Source organism: Acanthopagrus latus, chromosome 24 (genome assembly GCF_904848185.1).
Source record: "Acanthopagrus latus isolate v.2019 chromosome 24, fAcaLat1.1, whole genome shotgun sequence".
Lineage (NCBI taxonomy): Eukaryota > Metazoa > Chordata > Actinopteri > Spariformes > Sparidae > Acanthopagrus > Acanthopagrus latus.
The window spans coordinates 3606575-3631978 of record NC_051062.1 but is presented as its reverse complement, the minus strand read 5'-3'; the positions used below and the strand labels follow the sequence as shown (position 1 = coordinate 3631978).

The 25404-nt window shown below is 44.3% G+C and overlaps 1 protein-coding gene across 3 annotated transcripts; it reads left to right on the top strand.

Moving 5' to 3' along the window:
* Positions 1-4432: 4432 nt before the first annotated feature.
* Positions 4433-25391, top strand: abcb6a (ATP-binding cassette, sub-family B (MDR/TAP), member 6a). 3 transcript variants are annotated; one of them, XM_037090920.1, is made up of 20 exons: positions 4433-4582; positions 15551-16074; positions 18068-18208; positions 18331-18520; positions 18966-19058; positions 19466-19658; positions 19784-19905; positions 20016-20125; positions 20244-20309; positions 21016-21141; positions 21690-21766; positions 21991-22054; positions 22143-22228; positions 22326-22383; positions 22504-22608; positions 22935-23109; positions 23347-23459; positions 23729-23823; positions 23943-24011; positions 24107-24263. In XM_037090920.1, exons 2-20 carry the CDS (start codon positions 15559-15561, stop codon positions 24261-24263), a joined length of 2556 nt encoding a protein of 851 aa, XP_036946815.1. In that variant the 5' UTR covers positions 4433-4582; positions 15551-15558. The 3 variants fall into 3 exon arrangements, with proteins under 3 accessions (XP_036946815.1, XP_036946814.1, XP_036946816.1); XM_037090919.1 differs by lacking the exon at positions 4433-4582 and adding an exon at positions 14782-15093; XM_037090921.1 differs by lacking the exon at positions 4433-4582 and having other exon boundaries at positions 15559-16074; positions 24107-25391.
* The last annotated feature ends 13 nt before the right edge of the window (positions 25392-25404 follow it).

Genomic DNA, 25404 nt, shown 5'->3' with positions numbered 1-25404 from the left:
AAAAAAAAACACAGACAATCCCCCAGTCTGCCGGAGGAGTGCGATGCCATCTGCTCGCAGGTTTGATTGATCCCGGCAGAACAGTCACGACCACATCACACGAACGAACGCCGACAGGAAATTACCAAAGGAGCCAGATTGTCATTGTTCCATACCACCTCTTGTTTTCACAACCAAATTATTCTCAATTTTCTTTCTTCCCCCCGCCCCCCCCTTCCCCGAGAGTGTGTGTGGTACCCAAATGTTGTTTTTCTGGGTTTTTATCGGCCTGTAACGGCACACTGCAGGGGCCCTTTCCTTTCGCCGTCAGATCAGAGAGTTCTTTCGCCTCTGAAGCCGAGGCGGCCTTCAAAGAAAAAGCTCTGGCACCCTGTAAGTCGATAGGCCAGATTGCGGAGGGAGCCGATTTGAGGGTCGCGCCACAGGAAGTGACTGAAACGCACAGCTAATTAATCTGGGGGATTATGTAATCAAGATGGAGGAGAGGGCGAACAAGCGGCGCGTTAGTCGTCACAGTTAGGAAGGAGAAAGTTTGTTTGCTTTTCTAACTTTATCGCTTAGCACTTCCTTGAGCTTAACTGCCCAGAGGCTCCTCGCTGTTAGCTCGCATGGTGATGCAGGGTCTATCAAGGTCTCAGGAATGGCTTGGAATGCAGTCATGAAGAATATTATTAACCTGGAATCACACCTTCCCAGGAGAGCTCGAGAAATTCCAAAATTCTGAAATCCTCCGTATCCTCCTCCTTGAACCTTCCAGTGACAGTCTGAAGAGGAGATCCACCTGGAGACTGAACCTTACATCTCTTTCAACGGCGTCCAAAGTGCTGTCGCGAGCTGCAGCGGCGTTGCGTGTACACGTGCACATGCGGAGAACCCGACTGGTTCGTACATGCACGCCCGCCGCCACGCAACCACGTCCCAGTGGTCTTCCTGGGAAGGGGGCCCAGATAATCTTGTCGGGCCTGCCAGCGGTTCAAAGCACCTATATGGGTCAGAGTGGGGAGTGTGTGTGTGTGTGTGCGTGTGTGTGTGTGTGTGTGTGTGTGTGTGTGTGTGTGTGTGTGTGTGTGTGTGTGGAGGATGGAGAGGGGCTCTGTGGCAACATGCCTGCCAATGACGCCAGACCCAGTGACAACAAATGCCAAAGTCTTGTATAAACACCAGGCAGACCATCACTTCCCTTCCTGCATGACATTATCATCTCCCCGCCACCAGAGGATACTGCCTCGGAAAACAAATACATGGAGGAAATGAGCGGAATGAGAAAAGCCGCATTCGGAGCTCCAAACTAGGCCAGCTTTCTCGCCATTGTCAGGCAGCACAGAGGAAATTAACTTGATAAAAAGATGCTGAGGGTGATTTGGTGCTTTAGGATGCTCGTGCTGGGAGGCTCAGCAGCACGCTTGGGGCGCAGAGACCAGGGACTCGTTTTCACCGAAGCGTCTCATATTTAATGCCATCATATGGTAACAGAGCAACGGAAGTAGACATGAGCGGTTCCTCGTAACTAAACTTTTGACGCGGACGCAGCGTGACCAGGGGACCTATGTGGTAGGCCACCTGTTCGCTCCACTTGGGGCTGCTGTGTTTACAGTCACGCTTGCCCTATATAGCCCAAGAAACTTGTTATCTGGCATGGTGGGAGGCTTCTCGCAGTGGGTCTGAACCATCTGTCTGTCCAAGTGTTTGTGGTTGAGTTTGAGTGAAGGTGTTCGGTAGAAGTGCTGCTTGAGAAAGGATTTCTTTATTATTCCATTGTATTGCTGAAGTAATTGTAGAATATTTTTTTTATCAAGAGGAATCTGAAGTGCTGTAGACCTTGAATATTCAGTTGAAATGTTGGCATTTCACAAGGAAATCTCTTGCACCACTGATACCACACTTGCACTTTATTAGGTACACTTATACAGTCTAATGCAATCCCAAACAACTGCTCCATCACAAAGTCTACACTGTGATACACTGTGTTTTTTATACACACTGTCATTGACAAATGAATTAATAAAGGTCCCATAGTATGCAATAATTGTGAGGTTGAACAGACAATGCTTTACTGATTTATGTCATACTGTCCATTGCTGCAGCACCTCTATTCACCCGTGGTCAGAGCACCCTGTTTTGCGCCTGTCACCCTCTGATAAAAGGCCGGTCTGCCTGATTGGCCAACTCTCACAGGCCTGAGCAGGCCCTGTGCATTATGTTTACGCATCAGCTGTGGCGTGACTAGGGTGTTAACTGCATTTTTATATTTTCCCAGTAATTAGACAGCACCTAGACCGTCTTTACGATTATAAAGACACCTCACCCTCTCCAATATGGAACCTTTAGAATACATGTTTTTGCATAGAGGTCTTATTTAATGGTGATGGTTGAACTGCACTATATCAAGAGGTGTTTGCTACCCTCATGTATATGCAATACATGTAACAGATCCCAATCGATGGAGGGAAGACTCACGGAAAATAGATGCATGCTTTACCCGCAATTCAACCCCGGCAGTCAGAGGACTCCACCGTGTTTCGCAGGGGGGGAGCGACTAATGAAACCTCGAGTGTTTAGCCTCAAGCGGCGACGAGGATGAGGTCTGCAGTAAGTCTGCTTAAGCTTTATACAACTTATTTCACATAAGCAGTAATACTCCCCAACACCTGTAAACAGACTTTGATGTCTAAAATTGAGTTGCCCTTTAATGTGGGATGGGAAGTCACATCAAACTCCGCGCTGGGATTTAAAAGTTTTGCGAAGTTACCCCCACATACAAATAAAGTTCCTCATAACCTCCTCTGATTTTGTCAGAAGTCCACCTATGAGCGATTGAGTCTTTCTGATGGTATTTATGAGGAAAAGGGTGATCAATTTGGCAGTGCTCTCAGAAAACACTGACGGTTCTCAAATCGTTTAACGCAACTCGATTCTAAAAACAGATCAAGAAGGTCCTGTGAAACCTTAATCAATGTGAGCTCTTGACCCTGTGCTAAAAACAAATCCGTCAATCACAAGTTAAGTAAAGGAGAGCTGTTAGTGCAGCGATCACGCTTGACAGGCTGTCAGGATTTTTATGTTCTCGGGACAAAAACATCTCAAAGCTTCTGTAATAATCTGTTCGGCGCTGGCACGGGAGACAGTCCCTCGCTCGGCGAATCTGTCAAAAGATTTCAACGGAGCTGAGTCGCCAGGCGTGTCATTATTTGAACAAGCGTGTCGATAATAGAGCGACAAAACAAAGTTGCGTTCCACAGAAAGTGCTAATCAATTAACGGCGACAAAGGCGAGCGGCGCCTTCGAGAGCGCAGCTGGGGCAGATTTCAGAAACAAGCAAATAAACAGCTGCGCTCATCACGATTCACCCTCGCTGTCATTAAAGGGGGGAGACAGAAAGCAAAATAAGGAACGGGAAATCATCCAAACGCCTGAATCTTTTGTGCGAGGCTGGTGCCCAAGTTTAGCACATGGAGTAATTGAAATGGCCTTCTCATAACTTTCTCTCCAAATTAGGGCTCTTTCATTATGTATTCCGTTGAGACGATAATCAAATTCAATTGCACTTTGAGACCCATCTGTTCCAAAATAATTGACGATTCTACCCTTCAAAAAAAAAAACAAAAAAACAACAACGACAAAAAAAGAAACAACCTCCCGAGTCTCCTCGGCTCTGCACATAAATCTCCTCATCTGAATCAAATTAGCTTTGCGAGTAATGTGTGCTCACGGAGCGGCTTTTGTATGAGCACCCGCCATATTTCCTCTCTGACAAGCTTGGACGCTGCGTCACGGTGTTGGCAGAAATTCGGCAGTAAATAAAACGGTATAGGGAATGTTTTTGGGGTTTTTTTGGTGCTACTTGCTCTAATAAATGCCCTCAAGTGAAGTTTTAATTAAATATAGAGAAAGGTCCGCAATCATTAACACTCAATCCCGTTTCCTATTGTCGCCCCTGCCCCTCATTTTCGAGCTGCCTCGCCCCTCCGAACGGAGTCACACGAGGGGTAGTGGTGAAAATCTCCCCTGTGAAATGAGACAACCCTTCAAGACCCTCTCTTGCGTTACTGTGGCAACCCTGCCACTAGCACAACGCCGCTCACCATTCGTCTGATGGAGGAAGAAGTGACACTTGTGGTTCATTCACAACGTCACACTAACAATCAAGCCACCATATAAAAAAAGAACACTGCTTTGCCACGAGCGCTGCTTTATAGGCTGACAGTAGCAACCCGTGCTGTTCCCCTGCCAGTCTGCACTGATATCAGAGGAGTCGTACCAAGTGCAGCAACTTTTAAATACAGTATCTCACAAAAGCGAGTACACCCCCAAGTGAAAAATGTCCAAATTGGGCCCAATTAGCCATTTTCCCTCTCCGGTGTCACGTGAGTCAGGTGTGAATGGGGAGCAGGTGTGTTAAGTTTTCGCTCTCACACTCTCGCTGGAAGTTCAGCATGGCACCTCATGGCAGAAGAACTCTCTGAGGATCCGGGGCATTGGGGCATCCTCAAACGAAAGGTGGAGGAGTGCCGGGTCTCTAATACCCACCAGCTCCGTGACGTCGTCGTGGAGGAGGACAACCAGGAGACCCCGGGGTGACGATGTAAGGGCAAGGGGTGCGCATTGGGGATTGAATGGATTTTTATTATACCAGGAGAAAATCACTGACCTTATAAAAACTATTCCCCTCCGTTTTTTTTTTTTTTATTATCTATGCACGCTGATTTTCATTATGGCGTGAGAGTGTCGGCCTTGTTGTTTTTGTTGTTTGATCATCAGGGGCGTTGAGCTCGCGAGGAAGAGTGATGTGGCAGCGAGAGATTACGTGCCAGAGAGGCCAGCGTGGATGCGAAGCCTCAAGAGAGGAGAGCTCTCTGTGTTTGGTTAATGTGGGATGGAGCTCTGCGCTCTGTTTATATCCTCAATCCTCTGAGTGGGTTGCTGTTGATGGTACGGGTTATATTTTATGCCTTGTAGGAGGTAGGCAGAGTGTGTGTGTGTGTGTGTGTGAGTGTGTGTGTGCGCATGAGACGGTAATGTGGTGACATCCTTCTCTCTCTGATAGTTCTGTACCGTGGCGCTCTGAGTAACTGCACCCGGGAGAAAGCGGATTTACAGCCTCATTCAACTGTGCTGAGCTCCAGTTAAACATCATTCAAACCGCCAACTTAGCAGTCCCTCTCCTTTTTTTTTTCTTTTTTTTTTCCTCTATCTCATCACACACACACACACACACTTCTTCATAACAACAAACAGAGGCTCTCGCTGAATGATGTCATGGGGGTAGATTCATGGGACATTTGCAGAGTGCTCTGGAGATTTATCTCTGCGCATTCCTCTCGTTTTTCCGCGTTATCGTCTTTCACCTGAATTATTATATCGCGGGGGTGAATCTCACAGTCGTGTGGGTTCGAAAAACCCCCCCCACCCACCCCGCCGTGCCCTCACACGCCTCAGAAAATATTCATAAAAAGTGCACTGATTTAGAGAGGAAAGGGAGCGAGGAGGCAGTAAAACTGGGAAAATACGCTGTACACAAATGAAACAATCGTTCTGCGTTATAACCAAACAGCGAGGAGGAAAAGGGGGCCTGCTCAATTAGCTTATCAGTCCCTCTCAAGCTACAGTTTTGGCCCTTGGAGACATAACAGCATCGGGCCACTGGGGCACAGGCGGGGAGTCGAGTAAACACATCGTCGTAGTGTAAGCAAGCTACACAAAGGCCTTCCTCCCATGACCAAGGCCACACACAAAGACGCGGCGCTGCAGTTTCCATATATACACTGGGGGGAGAACAACAAACAAGCGAACCGAAACCCCCAACTCGCCCCCCCCCCCCTCGCGAACGCCGTCCCGCGAATATCAAATCAATATCCCGTCTTTATTTTTGAAACTGTTTGCACCCGGCGTCATCGTGGGATTATTTGTAACAGTAATAACTCCCAGAGGACGGGGACCAGAGGGGAGCACACACCACCTGCCCCATCCTCCGCACACACACACACACACACACACACACACACATGCAGGGCGGGAAAACAACAGGAGTAGGTGGACCGGTGGGTTGCTCCCGGATGGATGTGTGAAATTAGAACTACACCTGCGAGGATGTTTGTATTGTTGTTAGCGTGTATGGGCCTGTTTTACATTAACTGTGTATGTGTGTGTGTGTGTGTGTGTTTTAGTCCCCATGTGTTTGGTCCCCATGTTTTTTTTTTTGGTTTGAGGCCTGTCCCCTTCACATTTAGTTGTTATGGAAACAAGAGGCAGGAGCAGCGTTAGCATCGGTGGCGGTGGCGGTGGCGGCGGCGTGCATTAGCCCCCATAGAGCAACAGAGCAAGTTCAGCGGGTCAGACTGTCTCCCTCTCAGCACCCGGCAAAACAGGAAGTGTCGAGCCGTACTGAGCGGGTCTTCTCCCGGATTAAGAAGTGAGAAATACAGAAGGTTTTGCAAATTATGCACATATAAATTTCCTGCCTCTCACCTGTATTTTCCTGCAATTTGTGTCCAAATATGATCTGTTTTCTTTTTCTTTTTTTTTCTTTACTTCACCTGATATTTCCCCCGCAAACGAGTCACAGAGAGTGTGAGCGTTCCTGCTGCACACTCTCGTTCCCTGCTGAGGTTTTCCCCTGGCGACGCTGTCAAAAATGTTGCCATTAGAAAAAAAAAAAAAACACTCCCGTAACTCATGAATATGGATGAATGCCTTCTCTGCGTGTTGGCACGGCATATATATAAGTATTTTTTATTGTATTGCCGCGTCTCTTTCCTCACCACCAATCGGCCCATGTCTCTTGGTGTTGAAAAAGGTAGCCTCTGACACAAAGCCGCTGCCGCCGCCGCTGCCAGCATTGTGATGTGTCTGTGAGGATCAGTTCTTCATCAGCAATAAGATGCTTCCATTTATTCCCACGACCCCCAGCCAAATAAACAACCCACCCCCGCTTGACACCAGTGAGAGTCCTTGTCTCCAGATGCTTTGCCTGCATTACATCCACCCGCAAGGCCTCCATCTCCCCCCCATCCCCTTCCACAACCACACTAAAGCCTTGAGGAGAGCCACGCCACCTGCATATAATCAGCCCACTGTACACGCACACACACATACACACAGGCCGACGCGTCCACGTGATGGATGGCCTTCCCCTCTCGGTAATGCACGAAAGCATTATCTGTCACCCTCCAGCCCAGAGGAAAGAGATGCTCTTTTAAAAATTGACACTCTCGCTACCGCGGCAGCGTCTCCGGCGAGCCCGCGTGCGTGGAAGTCAGCCCGGGCTTGCGGAGCTGCTCATGCAGGAAGGTGCCTCCTCTTAATCTTGTCTTGGGTGTTGGGGGGGTTGGGGGATCATAGGAGCACTTCCAGTTCATTTAAAACCTCTCAATTCATACTCCATTTTTCAGAGGCGTTAAGGAGGAATCACAGTCAGCATGTGCAGCGGTTGCACGCTTTTTCCTCTCTTGCGTTCTGCAATGAATCAGCCGGCTTTATTATGTTAACAGTGTCATTTTAGGTGCTCGCACAGCCAACTTTGAGCTCTGGGACGTGCACAGGAGCAGGATACAGCAGATAGGAGAACTAGAATCAGCTAGAACAGATTCATTTTAGGTCCCTCACGGTCGACTTTGTGGTTTAAAGCACGAATGCCAAAAGAAAGACCATCAGATATTGATTAACTTTGTTTTCTGGTCAGGTCAGCAAAGGTCACGGTCAGTGGTGGGAAAGACTAAATGTCAGTGTCAATATTGTGGCAGGAAGTTGGTCAAAACAGCGACCAAGATACCAGAGAAGGAACTCAGAAACGTCCCATCTGTGCTCACATCAAACATCTGGACTCATTTTGGATTTTGTGACAGGGAAGGAAGGACGGGCGTGGAAACGACACAAGCCGCTCGCGTATTAGTGCCGCGTGAGAAAAATCAAGTATTCTGGGAATATGACGAGCACGGTCTGGCTCACCAGATGTAGCCTGTTGGCATGGTAAAAATCCACGTCCCGGTGGTAAAACGGCAGCAACCTCTGTGGCAGAAAACCTCCACGCTAATAATGGATGGATGTTACCTTTTACTCTTGTGACTATTTAAACCTCGCCTCCCCAAGTGGAAAAACCAGGTTCTCCCTAATGAATGACACTGTTGCTGATTCCCCGGTTTAGCGCACCTCAAGACTAATGTGATTGGTTTAAAGAAAAACAAACAACCTGTATGTTTTTTCCCCCCCTGGACTGAAACGAGATCAGGTGCAGCCAGACCACACAGCACGCCGGTCCCAGTGCTAATCTAATAATAATACATTCCAAACAATATTTACACTGTTGACATGCATCCATTTCTTGGGTTTGAGAACTCACTGATTTCACGTGAAACAGCAGTAATATTAGCTTTTAATCCTATGAATGATTAAACTCTATTTTGATTTTTATCGAAACTCAAAGATCTTTAACGGCAGGCATTCAATTACAAGTATGTCGATTAAAATGTCATAAAAGATACGACACATTGAGATCAACAAAAATTCAAACCACTGATTAAAACAAGTGTATGAATACAGTTGATAAGTTAAAAAGGTAACTGCATTCTGGTAAAGTTACAAAAAAAAGATGTAATTAGATTACAGATATATACTGATATTCATTTTCTCTTGTCTACTTTTTTTCAATGTATGATATTGGGGTAATCATGTCACATTAATATGATATTGTGATACTTGGATAACATTATTAACTGCATTGTTTAAACAGGTAATTAGTAACTGTATATACATTTTTAAATGTTATTCATAGGGGACGTGTTTTTTTTGTTCAATCCCTGAGTTTTAAGAAGATTTTGTGTTTGGTTTCTAATTGGGATGTGGGCTAAGTAGCAGGTCCCCTCTCTTTTTGTTGCTGCACAGTGGTGTACAATCAGGCACCGAGCGAACTATCTGAACTGACTTCTTTTGTTCTTTCATCTGCTCGCAGCTTCATTATTTTGCCCTTTTTTTTCGTGTTGAGGATCTCGGCCAGAGATGATTGCCCTTCTGTCGGGGTTACGCGGTGCAGCTGTTTTTTTACCGAGCCCAGACCGGCTATGTGTTAAAAGTCGCAATTAGCCCTTCAAAGGAGACAGTTTTAGTTTCTGCAGAAGCAGCCCTGACCTAACTAACAAGATTTTTATTTACCTATCTCGCACTAACCGAGGAGGATGCAGCTCGGACAGACCAGGTGACGTCCCGAAGCAGCCGTGCTGAAATCTGGTGCAGGCTCGCTCTAGGGTTTGAGGATTTTGGCAGAAGCCTCATCAAAGTATCTGAAGGTCAGACGCATCAACCTCACGACATTTGCAGCAGGCCATTGGAGGCCATGAGGAGCCGGATGCGCTCATCAAAGCCTCTGTCACTGGTGGTGGTGTCAACCCCCACATCCACAAATCTGTGACTGTAAGGAGGGGGGCAACAGGAGGCTGTTTAACCTGGGCTGTGGAGATCGGTCCGTCTCAGAATACAGTCAAAGGACGCAGTTTCTTTACTTCATGTTTACTTTTAAGTGACTTCAATAGTGAATTGTGTTTAGTTTGTGGCTTTTGATGGAATAATCCTGCATTTGTGCATTATCTTGAGCTGCGTGTGATATTCCTGTGATACTTAATCGCCGTCTCTGCCCACGGAACTGTAGGAAAATCCTCTGCGCTCCTTTGAGTTTCCCCAACTTGTCCTCAGTGATCTTAAACTTGCAGACAAAAATGATGACAGCAATAACTTTTTTTTATCCCCACTATAAAAGGAACCAAGGAACTTATAGTCATAAAATAAAATCTGTCTTTGTCTCAGTTTTGGATTATAGTGATGTGATTTATAGGCGTGATTCTGCCGCCACCCTTATAGGGAAACAATTTCACACGTTGCGGAGCGTTTACATGTGTCAGGCACGACTGCACGTGTGAAAAAAAAAGTAGTATTAAGGTTTTTGCGGCTTCAGAGGAAACCACGTGTTATCTGATTCATTGGCTCCAGCGATGTCACCCAGTGGCTAAGTTGCATTATGGGAAATATAGGTGCCAGGTTTAAAAAAAACATCATTCCACTAACACTGTGGGACCCATTATGGAGAACCAGATATGCCACCTGTTTATTCCACATGTTCCTTCTTCCTGGATGCTATTTATCGTTCTGCTCTGAGGTTTAGCACTGGTAATGCTTCTAAAAGTTTGGTCGTCGTCCCTTACTGGGAATGTCGCCATTGTGTTTGTTTGCTCTGCTTCATTTGTCCTCTGGTCCTTATGGAACTTGGTCTAATGACTGGCTTTCATTGCACGTCCCTCCACTTCGTCATGAAACTGGAAGATCTGCTTTAAGTCTCCACTCTTAGAATTAACGCTTTGATACAATTTGGTTTATTCGAAAACCCATGATCATAAACCATTCAGCTGCTGTTTGAACCTGTTTTTGTATCTTCTATCTTGAATTAATTATATTCATAATACCTGTTTTAATTAGTGGTTTGGATTTTTGTGTCTCTCAACAGGTTGTATCTTCTATGTCGTTATTCAACATCGTTATAAATGAGTGCCTTCCCTTAACGATCTTCAAGTTTGAACAAAGGCAGTGATAACGATGACAAAATGGGGTTTAATAAATCTCTAAATTATTCAAGAGGATTAAAAGCTTATATAATGACCATTTTACATGATAATCGATGGGTTTTTCAAACCCGTGTGTTAAAACAGACGTCATATCTGTGAGTCTTTACACTCCCTTTAGTCCACTTTTATTTCAGTGCGGGAGAAATGTGTTGCTTGTTTTCCCATCCACAGAACAGCATTTTTAATCAGTATGGATATACTATAGTCACTGGTGCAGCGTAGCAGTCAATCTAAATTGCCTCCATGCCAGTTATTTATATTCACCCTTCCTTCTGGTGTTTAGTGCAGTATAAGCACAGGTCTGCCATCTATTTTGACTGTGTCAGATACACAGTAACCCACTTTTGTTCCATTTGTGTCCCGTTCATCTGGAGCCCCGGGCATTACTATGGTGTGGGAATGCCCCTAGTGGTCAAAGCGGAATGTTGTAAGAAGATTTTCAGAGAGGTGCCACTCAGGACGCAACAGCTTTGGCATTTAAATCACCGCTCTGATACGCAGAAATGAAAGGAACCAGAGTTTGCGGTTGATAAGACCAGATCCACGCATTTTGTATTTCACCTGTGCAAGGTGTGTGTGCGTGTGTGTTTCCATGTGCGTCTTGGGCATGCGAGAGAAAGGCGAGCGCTGCTAGTTTTCCAGTCCATTGTGTCTGAAGTGTGTGGATGGGTTAGTCTGGGGCTCTGTGTCCTCTCTAACAATACCGCTCTGCCTCAGCCTATCTGCTTCTGTATCTGTGACAGATTCGCCCACACAGTGACGGCGCTGGTTTTCTCTAGCACGTTATCTTGCACACACACACACACACACACACATGCTCCCCCTCCACTCACTTGTCCGTCTCTACCACCTCTCACACACCTTCTGTCCTCCGACCTCCCTCTGCCTCTCTGTCTGTCGACATGTAGAAGACAGTGGCAAGGGTGCAGTTCAGCGGTAGCGGTTGGAGGGAGCCCCTTTGTGTTCGCAAAGAGCGGTTTCGCAGGAGATCTTATCCCGCCTGTGCTGCTCTCTTTGCAGCAGGAAGAGGTGGCTGAACTGCTCTCCGTGGGCTGCCAGGGTTGGACTGTTCAAGCTCAGATTCAGAGGTACAATGTGGAGCACAGCGGGCCGAGCGGAAAGTCCCTCCGAGTGAAAAGCTCTTTCAGACGTCTCTTAAGCTACAGGTCATCGACCCCGTGTTCTGAGAAAGCGACTCGCCCGTTCAAAAGCTTTACAGTGTCAAAACATAAGAACATCTCAAATTTTCTTGTCCCTTAAAGGTCCCATATGCAAATATTCAGGTTCATACTTTTTTTTTTCTCATACTGTCCATTATTGCAGCGCTTCTATTCACCCTCTGTCTCAAAAGCTCCGTCTCTTAAAGGCTCCCATCTAAAAACCTGGTCTGCTCTGATAGGTCTGCCCTTGCACGCCTGAGCAGGCAACCAGCCACCATGACTACATAGTTGTGTCACAACAGCTCGATCATCGGCACAATTCCCGATTGGATTGTGGATTGAGCATTGCCTCTCCAGCACCCAGTCATGCTTTACTCTCCAAAAAGACAACCTTCGACTTTACGGGACCTTTAACAGAAAACCTGTTAGATGTGTGTACCTCCTTACAAAGTCTGTAGGCGCTCCACTCACTCAAGGACCGCAATGATAATGAAAAATTCCTTTCTTCCTTTGCAGACGGCCATCGTCAGCACGTGGGCCAAAGGAAGAGTCTAGACCAGATGTATAAATGGAATACTTGGCGCTCGTTTTTTTTTTTTCCCCAGGAAATTGCGTTTTAACCGTGGGTTGGTTCTGGCAGACAAGCAATACAGACATACAGCAGCGGAGGTAGACGCCTGCCAGCCCGTGTTCTCTATATGAGCAGCCTGTCCGCACACTCGGTATAGCAACTCTTCCACACAATAGATCATGGGTGATCTGTGGGTATTAAAGGCGTAGCAAAGGTCATCCGCCAGTGAGCTTGTGCTAAGAATTGAATTCACAAAGCCTGATCCTTCAGTGAATACTACATTCAGCAAAAAAAAAAAAAAGACGAAAGCTTTATTGATCGGCCCTGCTACTAATGAGATTGGACGTGGCATTCCCTAACGCCACTGATATTCTTCGCTCGCCGAATCCAAGGGATTAGATTGGCATGCACATCCGTCTTACACATCCAGCCTGCTCCATGCGGATGTGTCGGGCAGCCTGAAGCGAACAAAGAAGCATAAATGAGAACGAAAGGAAAGGTGGGATTGAATGCAAGAAAAAGGCCCACCTAAAGGACTTATAGGGCTCCAGCTGAGTCTGTGCGCTGAGGTAGGGACGGCCCCACAAAAGGGGAGAGAAATGAGGGTTGTGATGGGCAGGCCATCACATCCACCGGGAGACAAAGGAGCGGGGGTGACAAGCAGCCGATGGACAGAAGGTCCATTTCCACTCACACAAAAGAGCCGGGGAGATGAAGCAGATTAGCAGCTCTTTATGCCCATTGTGAAGGCTCTAAATGATAAGATTTACCCCCCTCTTTCCATCCCAGCCTGATTCCTGTGTGAGTGTGTGTGTGTGTGTGTGTGTGTGTGTGTGTGTGTGTGTGTGTGTGTGTGTGTGTGTGTGTGTACACTCGCACAAGACATCACTGGCTTCTTTTTCGCTTCCTTTTTTTTTTTTATGAACACTCCATGAGGATATGCTTCCACGTTTTTCTTCTCTCACATGCAGGTACACATACACATTTATTTTCTTTTTTTTCTGAAGAGTCTTTTATTCCTCCTCATAGGAAGGACAGATGCGACAGCTGGCTTTTGAGTCACTTCCCGTCTTTGTACTAAACCCCGAATTTACGGTTTGATGGAAAAAAGCTCTTAACTTAGAGCCTCTCGTCACTGGAAGACGGCGTTCTTTTTTTTATGTTCCTTTGACTTGAAAATTACTCTTTTCAGTCGAAGAGGCGCTCTCGGTCTGGGTTGCTGTGCTCAGAGCTGTATTCATTAATCACTCAGTCACTGGCCTTAATACAGCAGTAAAATTACAAACCGCTCGCACTTAATATCGTGCAATTAGATTACATTGTTATTATGTACAATCTCAAGGGTTGTCTTTTCTCACCACATGTCTGTATGGTCATGGGGTTTTTCTTTATTAAGTATTGTTCTTACATGTGTCTGTTGTCTACAGTGGCCTCCTCTGACTATACCTTAGTATTTAGTGCCATCTACTGATCATCTTGTAAAATTGCAGGCTCTTTCTCCAGTGTTGATGCCTTTCCTGTGCCTAGTCCACAGCATTGGAAGTGACAGAAATTGGCTTAATAACAGTGCCACTAAAGCTACACTGGAACCACATGGCTTCAGCGTGGCTCACTAATCTGTGAATTGATTGTATTTTATTTCCAGTGGTAGAATGTCAATAAGTGCCTTCGCTAAAGCTCTGAACTTACAATTTCTGACGAAGGCCTTCTAGTAAATTTCAATTTCATGTGACTCTGCGGCCATCTCAGTGCAGTCCTTTAATTTTTACTCCATTACGCTACCTGACAGAAATGTTTACAAGTTAGATTTTTATCCGAAACACATGATCAGAAAGCATTATTATGGAATACACTCCCCAAATTAAGGAGTACTTTGATTACCAAAAAAGGAAGTAGGATCATCATTTCACAAAATAATTTAGCAAAATGCACATAAGTGTAAGGAGGGATGTGATAAATGAAACATAAAAAATATTAATGAATGTGAGGAAAATGATTTTTGAATCATTTTAGAGACTCTTTATTCCCTTATCATTATTAAGTTATTAATCTATTTTCCTATACCTTTAATGACACTCCAGTGACTCCATACCCAAACTACTACAGTTTTGAATCTAGTAAAAGATTAGTGTGACTGACAACATTAAAAGGCTATGTCAGTTTGAATGAATAAGTGAAGATATTCAAATAATGAGTACTGAGGTTATATTTTGCTTGACAATAGCATCTGAAAGTGTAAAATTGCAAATGCAGACCTTTATCTGTGATGGACTATTTTTTTACACTGCGGTGTAACTCTTACACTTAACGTAACGTCCTTGATTTTCCCTAAATAAATGATCACGCTCATAACTTCCTGTCTCGGGAGTCGTGCCCCTTCTTTTCCATCCACTGGGGGGCGCTGTCTTTCAGGTCATGCAGTCGAACGCTGTTGCGTAAAGCGTCGATTGCCGAGTCATCGATCTGTTGTTTAACACGCGCGCAGCAAGGACAACAGCGGCGGCATGAGCGCGCGCGGTTGATAGCAGCGGTGACCGGTACCAAGATAATTATGTAGGCTGTTGCACGCGCTCACCAGTCCGTCACGTTTTAATCTGTCGTTTGTGTGAGAGCTTTAGCCGACGAAGCAAGCTAACAGCTAAATAATAGTGTTAAGTGGGCTTGCTAGCTCCTCTTGAGTAACCTCTGTTGCTGACAAGTGGAGAGGTCTGCATTGTGGAGAGCCTGTGAAGTTGACAGCAGCCACCCAGCAGAGAAGGTAATGCTACAGATAAGAACAGTGTGTCACTCTGTGTCTGGAGACTCTTGAATACATGTTAATAATACTGTTACATTCATTTTGCCTCCCTGAATGATATTACTGGAGTTATCTCCAGACATGTCTCTCTGTTTCTGCTCCGACCATTCCTTTTGGCAGACATTTTGGTAATGTGTGGCAAATGGGTGGTGGTCATTTATAACCAGCGAGCTAAAACAGGTGCAGTGGTGAACCGTGAGCCAGCAACTAAACATGTCCCTGAAGTTCACAGCCTAATATAGCAGAGCCAGGCAGCCAGCTCAGTTTGTGCAGAGACGCTTAAAAGAAAGGGTCACCTGCTCTTTATCTTAGACCGTATGACTGTATTTGTTTGCTGTAGTTTAAGTAGTTCCACTTGATCTTGCACTTTGTCCATGACTGCACTGTATCTAATGAAAGCATTTCTGTTAATCCCCAGCTGCAGCCATGGTGTTCATGCAGAGTTACTGTGAAGCCAATTCCTCCATCTCCCACACCTGGGTGGATGAGGGCATCTCGCCTTGCTTCTACTTCACACTGGTCCCCACCATCCTGCTCACTATCGCCTTCTTCCTCGGCACCATCCACTTCATATTCTATCAGAAGTATGGCACGGCAATGGAGCCCAAGTTCATCCCACGCTCCCGCCTCTACGGCTTCCAGCAGGCCGTCTCCATCCTCCTCCTGGTCCAGTCTCTGGGTGGGATGGTGTGGCGGGCTGCCAGTGGCGGAGAGCTCCCGGGCTATGTGGTGTTGTACGGCTGCTTCTCGGCGGGGGGCTGGGCCTGGGCCATAGCCGTGCTCCGGGTGGAAAGACGAAGGGTCCTGGTGATGGACCGAACAAGGGGCCACAGCGCGGCCCTGCTGCTGTTCTGGGCTGTGGCTTTCTCAGCTGAGAACTTGGCCTTTGTCTCCTGGTATAGTCCACACTGGTGGTGGAGCCTAGAGACAACTCAACAACAGGTAGGAATGACTGTTGTCATACAGTTAATGTCCCTTCCTATCTGGTCAGGAGGTTCAGTTACTTTATCTGATTTTGAATTAAGAATGTGCTAATGGTTTCCCCTTTAAGCTCAATAAGGATACATATCTTTCACACACATTTCTGTCAGTGTTTTACAGTGTTGATGTGTGATTTCACAATCCGGTCAGCCAGAGATTACTTATCTATTTATTGGGTGTGTCTTTTGTCTCACTTCACTCAAAGCAGTGCAACCTGTCCAGTTTATAGCATAGCAAACAACGCACCCAGCTGTCAGAGGGAGACAGGCTGGAATGCAAAAACAACAGCAACGTCACCAGAGCCTCTTTTTTTTTGCCGAGTCATTGCCCGGTCTGACTTTCAGATCCCTGAAGTGACTCTGTTAACCAATCGAAAGAGACGAGACGTCTTGCCCCTCCCATGCTGAGTCAGTTTCTAGTAGATTCAGCTCTGTGGTTATGCAAATGCAAGCATGACTTGACCTTTGTGTGGTCAAGGGTACTTTGCATGATTTGGTCTGTCCTTAACTTGTTTTGTCATAATGCAGTAGTGCTCCTCTAACTGTGTATCCTGCATTTTAATCATCTTGAGTCATCATTTTCAGTGTGAAGCAGGGATGAGCCAATTGTCAACTGAGCTCAATGCAACAGAACCTTATTTTCATACCACATTTTAGACAAGCCAGATTGGCTCATGTAGCAAAATTGAAACACCACAGACAACAATAAATAACACTATAGCGATGTAGCTACACATGACTAAAAATTACAACAACAAAACAATTATATGATAAAGATAAATTAATAAAATAAATACCAGGAATAAAATAATGCACAAATCAATGATTAAGACTTAAGAATTAAGGAACAATTAGAAGTTAGATGAAAAAGATGGTCTTTCTTTGCCAAAGAAGTCACGCTTTCAACTGTGTCCAGTTGTTGGTCAGTTGGTTTGTCAGCAGGATTGCACAAAAACTACTTAATGCATTTCCATGAGACTTGGATGAAGGATGGCTCTCGACCCGATATAGACCCCATTAAGAGCGGGTGCATAGACAGATAAAAACATGGATCCAGGATTTCTTTCTCACGTTCTTCAACATTGCAAGATAGGGTGTTCTCGGGGAATAATGCATAGATCTTAATTTAAAAATCAGTGTATTTGGTGTCTGGTATCTATAAGTGAGATAAATTCGATGAGGATCCTGGATCTGGGGATCTTAAATTATGGTCAAGCAGTTATGGGCTCTCTCCACCATGGTGATCTAGAAGAGGACAGAAAATATCAGTATTTGTTTTTTGATATTAAAAAGTACAGAAATAAGAATATTATAAAGCAGAAGTGCGCAATGATCCATTTGGGGCCCGAAGGGCCTGCGTCGTATATATGGCACAATCAGATTTTTGAGAAATACACGGTAGTAATGTGAATATAGTGACTAAGTGGATGAAGATAAAAGTTAGAACAAGTCGAAAAATATGGTATGTTCAGGAAAAACATCTCTTCACTGTAATGCAGCCTTTAAGCCAGGAAAACACATCACTTGTGTCATATCACGATATAACAAAATGTAAAATCCAATATGATATTTAGTCTTATATCATGGTAACAACATAATATCAATAGATACAATGTATGTTGGTTCCAAATGTTGGTTATCAGTCCCCTTGATTACTGATTAGTCAGGCCTGAAAAAGCATATAGGTCAGTCCCAGTCTGAAGTTCCTTTTTTAAAGGAGCACACAATGACTATTGTGAAATATAGAGCAGTCACTTGTATGGTGATATATTTTTTAGACTTACTCAGAGGCTTGGTCACTGAATAATGAATGACACACCCTAATGCAGCCATCAGCTGAGTCACTGCCTCATGCACAGCTGTCTTATGAACATTACATTCACATCGCCTCCGCTATCACACACTGATGTACCGCAGATGTGCATGTCCATATTAACTGCCTATGAACCCCACAGGTCCAGTTTGCTCTGTGGCTGATGCGCTACATGGGCACCGGGCTGCTCTTCTTCATCGGTCTCAAAGCTCCAGGGCTGCCACGGAGACCATACATGCTGCTGATAAATGAAGATGAGCGGGACGTGGAGAACAGTGGGCAGGTAGTGGAGTTAAAACCTGTGACACTTTTATTTCCCAACAGTATTTCAATACTTAACCAGCTCAGACATGCCCTCTATTCCACTGTTATACACTCTGCAACTCTGTGCTCGGTATATCTCAGAGCCTTTTGGGCAGAACAGAAGACAACCCATCCACCTGGCAGGGTTTCAGGAAGAAAGTCCGTCTCCTGGTTCCCTACATGTGGCCCCGGAACAACATCATCCTCCAGCTCCTGGTCATTTTCTGCTTGGGGCTGCTTGGAATCGAGAGAGCCATTAATGTCTTTGTACCCATTTACTACAAGAATATTGGTGAGCAACCTCTTTCTACCAAACCCTGTAGACACAAGTGTTTTGTTTATTTCAGAGTTAAATGGCCCGTTTCAGCAACTACACGCCAGAGCCACAAGTTAATAGTGGTTTTGACTCGGTCAATTTGAGTCAAGGCCTCAAGAGCCAGATAAAAACATGCCAACAAGTGAGCTTGAATACACACCGAGAAGCTTGGAGACAGATTCAACTAATTAAACACACACTGTTCCTCAGGATGTGCAATGTGATAAAACTAAGACATCCTTCGCTTGATGGTTTAGTATTGCCAGAGGGCCAGAGAGACGAATATAAAACACCCAGGCGTCAGGCAACAGCTTCCAAATTTTACACGTCTCGTTTATCATCTTGTTTATCCACCACATCGTCAATTCAAGAAGCCTTCAAGCCTTTGTTCTCATTTAATGTTGTGTTTTTCCCCCCTCAGTGAATGAACTGACTGATGGCAGCAGCTGGAGAACTCTGGCCACCACAGTGTGTGTTTATGTCCTGCTCAAGTTTTTGCAGGGCGGCGGGGCAGGTAGGACCAGCTCGTTCATGTTGTGGATGTGTAATGTAGAGAATCCGCTTTTCACAGAACGACAGACAGACAGACAGTGGCGGCTGTGCTTCAGGGGTAGAGCCAGCGTCTTGTTGTAAGAAGATCGCTGTCTCGTTTCCCCTGGTCTGCATGGCGAAGTGTCCTTGAGCAAGACACTGAACCCTAAACTGCTCCTGATGTACTGGTCGGCACCTTACGTGGCAGCCACCGCCATCAGTGTATGAATGCATGTATGAATTACTGTAAGTCGCTTAGGACAAAAGCATCTGTTAAATGCAAAGTTAAATACTCTACAAGCAGTCCAGCACATTGATTTTCTGTCTCATATCACGTTTTGCTTGAGTGGCTCATCTGGCGCTTCCACCGCTATCTTCCCCTCTTCCCAGGTGCCTCAGGGTTTGTCAGTAACATGCGCTCCTTCCTGTGGATCCGGGTGCAACAGTACACTAACCGCGTGGTTCAAGTGCGCCTCTTTTCCCACCTTCACTCCCTTTCCCTGCGCTGGCACCTGGGCCGCAAAACCGGCGATGTGCTGAGGAGCATCGACCGCGGCACCTCGTCCATTAACAGCCTGCTCAGGTAGAATGGCAACATTAAAGCAACATTTCAGCAGAAAATTCCTGATATTTAGCAGGACCAGGGTTTGTTTTGGACCGATGTGTTTCCTGAAATTGTCTCGATTGTCCATTTTTCCCCCCACACAGCTACATAGTGTTCAGCATCTTCCCAACCATTGCCGATATCGTCATCTCTATCATCTACTTCATCACCAATTTCAACGCCTGGTTCGGCCTTATTGTCTTCATCTGCATGGCCTTGTACCTCAGTGAGTAGTAACCATAGATATCCAGAACTTTATTAATTTATTTCATCATGTTAAATGAAGTGAGTAGTTGAACATAAAGATTGCTGATTGTCTAATGATATCTCCTTCAGCTCTGACCATTATCATCACTGAGTGGAGAGCCAAGTACAGACGAGACATGAATATGCAGGACAACAACGCCAAGTCGAAGGCTGTGGACTCCTTGTTAAACTTCGAGACGGTACGTCAAAAATGTTTTTGCCCATCTGCTGTTTTTTGGTTCGTGAAGAAGTTTGATTAACTCCGAGATGTCAAATTTTGTCTGTTTTTTTTTTTCTTTGCTTTTGTCTGTTCCATAGGTAAAATACTACAATGCGGAGAACTACGAGGTTGGCCGTTTTGAGGGTGCCATCTTGAAATATCAGGTACGTCAGAGGTACTGAGATAAGTGTATCTATATTGACCCTCTTTTTGTTCTGCGCAGAGACAGGTCAACCTCATCCTTTGCACCATGTTACAACAAGTTACAATGATGAGTCGATTTATCTATAAGTGGATAAGTTAACTACTTTGATGATCTCCAAATCATATCAGTCATTTTCAACGCAAAATGTAAAATATTTGCTGGTCCCATCTTCTTAAATGTAAGGATCAGCTGCTTTTCTTGAAGCAGTAAAGTACAGCAAGCTACTGCAGTCATCAGCACTTTAAAACAGTATCTTGAAACACATTGTCTAGAGATAATAGTTATTGACAACCTGGATCATTTATCATTGACCCACTATTGAAAACTAAGCGACTTAACAAGTCAGTGACAAAAAAAACACAGCCTCAACAATGTCTACAACTTCCTCTTTTGTTTTAGGATAACAGAATACTGAAGATAAGCTTCACCCTGAGGAGAATGTCTGCTCATTGTCAAAACAAATCTTGAGGATAGCTCGCTCCTGTCCGTGTCTAGTTATTGATAGCAACACCAAGCTGCACAAGATGCTGCGTGGAAGCAAATCTCCAAGTTGCCTAAGAGCAGACAGATACACTTTCCAGGAGATGTGATTTTTTTTTAATCTTTCAAAACATAGAAATTTAGTAAAGAACACACTTTTTAAAAAAAAATATGCCTGCTTTCAGGAGTCGGAGTGGAAGACCCAGGCGTCCCTGGCCTTCCTCAACCAAACACAGAACCTCATCATCGGATCAGGCCTGCTGGCTGGCTCCCTGCTCTGTGCCTACTTTGTGACTGAAGGAAGATTTCAGGTACCGGTCACTTCCAAAATTGCTTTTATGACTTTATTTGAAAGTTTTCAACAAAACAATGCTAACATTGTGCTTGCATGCAAGCATCTGTCAAGCAATGGTGAAGGAATGTCAACACTCACTATCCACATTCAATCCTTTAAATATGCATTCTGTTGCGGCATGTAAACAAACCTTGTACCTATCTGCTGGAGATCAAACCGGAGACCTAACCACACTAGGATAAGATGGCTGAGTTTGCTAAGATAGCTTTACGTGCTAAGTTTTTACTTTTTAAAACAGAAAAAATATATTTTATTCTATGATATTTAGATGTTTGTCTACTGGAACACACATCATAGCCAACAGGAACTGCCTGGAGATCTCTGTCAAGCCAGCTGGCACCTTTATATAGGTTTTTGTCATAAAAGGAGACGGTATTGTGTTGAAAACTCCTCCCTTCAACTTCATGAACCAAGTGCTGTTTAGAATTAATTGTATGTTTTACTAATTAGAATGTAAAGAATAACAGCGCAGTTCATTTGACCAAAAAAAATCCACTTTTCTAGGTCGGAGATTTTGTCCTCTTTGGCACCTACATCATCCAGCTGTACACCCCCCTCAACTGGTTTGGAACCTATTACAGGTAAGGAGATGCAGAAACAGCTCAAAATGCATTAAGATGGATGGCAGCATAGTAAAACACATCAGGTTGCTATTTATAGGAAAAGTTGTTTTTTGAGTCTCATCAAAAAGTGATGCCTTGGGATTCGCAGCCGACCCCTCCTGCAATCCCACTGCGCCATTAAATGACCTTATTCCTTTACGTTTGGTTAATTATTTTTAAACCGTTGGCTCAATTTTTTGCAGAATGATCCAGAATTCCTTCATTGACATGGAAAGCATGTTCAAGCTTTTTGAAGAAGACGAAGAGGTACTTTTCAAAACTCGCCAGTCTTTGGTCTTTAAACGCTGTTTTATTGTCACGTTTCTTGATATTGTTTGTTTGTTCTCTTGTGCAGGTGAAAGATGACGTAAACGCAGGGAATCTTCTCTACAAACTGGGAAAACTTGAATTTGAGAATGTTTACTTCAGCTACACAAATGGGTTGGTTCACAGTTGATTTTTGTAGACTGGTCAGAACCAGAATTGTGTGACATTGTAAATACATTTATTTTACAGGACTGTCTTACTGTTTTTCCAGGAAGGAGATTCTCAACGATGTTTCCTTCACTGTACTTCCGGGACAGACAGTTGCCCTGGTAAGTCTAAGGAACTGCTTGAATTCAAAAGATAGATTTTGCCCTCTACTCACTCATACAGCTGAGCTGCCTGTGTTCTGTTGGGACTGTTCAATCTTAAGTTTGTCTTCGTTTCCCCAGGTGGGACCATCGGGCTCTGGAAAGAGCACCATTGTTCGACTCATCTTCCGTTTCTATGATGTTCAAGGAGGCTGCATTCGCATCGACGGCCAGGATATATCAAAAGTAAATGTTTGCCGCCAGAACTCGTACATGAGATGACAAGGCTCAAGGATCTATCAGTAGCATAGCATGAAAGCTTTACATAGTGCCACCAGAACTAATTAGCGTGGTCGTATATGCATTAGAAGGCATTGTACATCATTCCATGTGCAAATGAAGTCATCTAACTGCTAGAGGCATGAATTAGCACCTTGTTATGTTTCCCTCGAGATTACCAAGAGCAATATAAGAACAAGTTCCAATCTCTTTAACATAACTGTATGCAGCTGTGTGTGATTACAGGCACATTCTGGACCAGTAATTACTACGTCTTTGTCATCTCTCCTCAGGTGAAGCAGGTATCCCTGAGAGCTCATATCGGCGTGGTTCCCCAGGATACCGTGCTTTTCAACGACACCATCCAGAACAACATCCGCTACGGCCGCATCTCTGCCAGCGACCAGGAGGTGGAGGAGGCTGCTATAGCTGCTGACATACATGATAAAATCATGACCTTCCCTGAAGGTAAGCAACAGATGAACTCTCCTGTATTTCTGTGAAAGACAGCTTTGCGTTTCTTTGAACCACAGCGATGACATAGAGGGATTTTTTTTGTTTTGCTTGTTCATTTTTTGGGTTTGTTTTTACGGATGCATCTGCTATATTCTCTGTGTATGTTCAAAATGATTCGATAAAAAAGGAAGTCCTCTGTACAATCTTCTATGATGCACAAACCTTCTCGCCTACATTTATTTCTGGCAGGTTATGATACACAGGTGGGTGAAAGAGGTCTGAAGCTCAGTGGAGGAGAGAAGCAACGAGTGGCCATCGCCAGAACGATCCTGAAAGCACCACAGATCATCCTGCTCGACGAGGTAAGATTAACAAAAGGGAGAGATTGTATGCAGACCGATGCTGTCACTCTGTTTATTGAATAACACATTGAATCCAACGCAACTTTGTTGCCCTTTTGTGTATTTCTAATTATTAATTAATTGCTGCTCAGCTTTTACTTGAAGTATTGGTTTGCCCCTAAAAATGTTAATTAACTAAATATCCTACTAAATACACTAAATCACCTCCATACTGATGTTGTGCTGCTAAAGTTACTGCTCCTCCTTTAACAAACACTGTCTCTCTTTAGGCCACATCTGCACTGGACACACAGACGGAGCGCAACATCCAGGCCTCATTGGCTAAAGTCTGCGCCAATCGTACAACAGTTGTTGTTGCTCACAGGTAAGAGTTGCATGTAGTGAAGGATTGTACTTCTGAAAGGTCTTTCCTCTATTTCCCTTGTTTTAGGATATCAGTGATTTGTCTAAAGCGTTGTGTGAACTTTTTTTTTCTTTTCAAAGATTGTCCACCATAATCGGAGCGGACCAGATTCTGGTTATTAGCGATGGCCGAATCGCTGAGAGAGGACGGTAAGTGTAGTTTTGAGCGTCATATTTGACAGCCATATGGTAAATCGTCTTATTTTTACCAAACGCCGAGTGATTCACTTTTTCTCCATCCAAAGACACGAGGAGTTGCTGCTCAAGGGAGGCTTGTACGCCGACATGTGGATGAACCAGCAGCAGGCCCAGGACTCGGACTCCTCGTCAGAATCTGAGTCCAAAGACCGCAAGTCTGAGAAGTTGCAACCGCCGTCCACCTCGGGGGACCACGGCCACTGAATGTGTCGCTCTGTGCTTTCTTTTAGAGAACTCTACATTTTGATTCCCCTCTTTAATGTTAAAAAAAAAAAAGCAGGTGGATGACGGTAAAGCAAAGGAACACTCAGTTAAGATGAACATTTTATTTATTTTTAGGAAATTCAAACTGAATGTGCAATGGCAAGTCATGGAGATAAGGGAAGGTGCTAGTAAAAATAATAAGGTACAAACCCAGGTCGTGTCCAACTGTGTCAAAAGACACCCCGAGATATTAATTGTGATTATTGCCAAGATTTTATTATTTCATTATTCGCACCAGATCTTCTTTTAAGAATATTATTTTAAGAAGCGCTCCTGCCACCTTTTTTTTAAAAAAAAAAGTTTTAGTCTTTATTTTCCATATTAAACACTGACTTTTGTTTGTTTGTCTTTTCACAGTTAAACCTGAAATAGTCTTTGACATGGACATTATTTAGAGATGTAAAATTGCAAGAAATGAGGGGGGATAAAAAAAAAAAAAAGCTCTAATCACAGCATCAGCACTGCATCTTGTTGAATTCTGTTGCCCACCAAATAATATCACACAACTGACATCAAGTTGGCGTACGAGCTGCCAGGGATTTCATTCAGCTGTGTTTTATTTATACGTTTTCGGTAGTTGATTTTCTGAGCTGTTATTTAAAGTGATGTTTTTTTTATATATATGATGTGTAAGCCTCTGTATACTTTGGATCACTTAGGTAAAGCGGGGTGTGCTGCTTGTCAGATCATTGTGTTTTCTGCATTTTTATTGGAAGATTAATGAGTACGCTGTTTGTCAATCATGTTGTTTTTTTGTTTTTTTTAATGATTTAAAGGTAAGGTACAACATAAGGTACAATCCACGTCTGCCTGTCATTGGCAGTTAAAGTCAATAGAAAACCATGAAAAAGACATCCCATCAAACTAAACCCGCCCACGCAGTAACAACAGCCTACCCACCATTATTCTCACTCACTGTAATGTGTAATTATATGCCGTCATATACACAATATCTGACTTTTCTGGATGTCTGTTTCTACCTCATAAAAGGTGTTGTCCATGATTATTACATTTTGTAAATGTTCTGTTGTCTTGCATTGAAAGATGCGAATAAAGGGTTGTTTCTTCCCCTGGTGTTCCA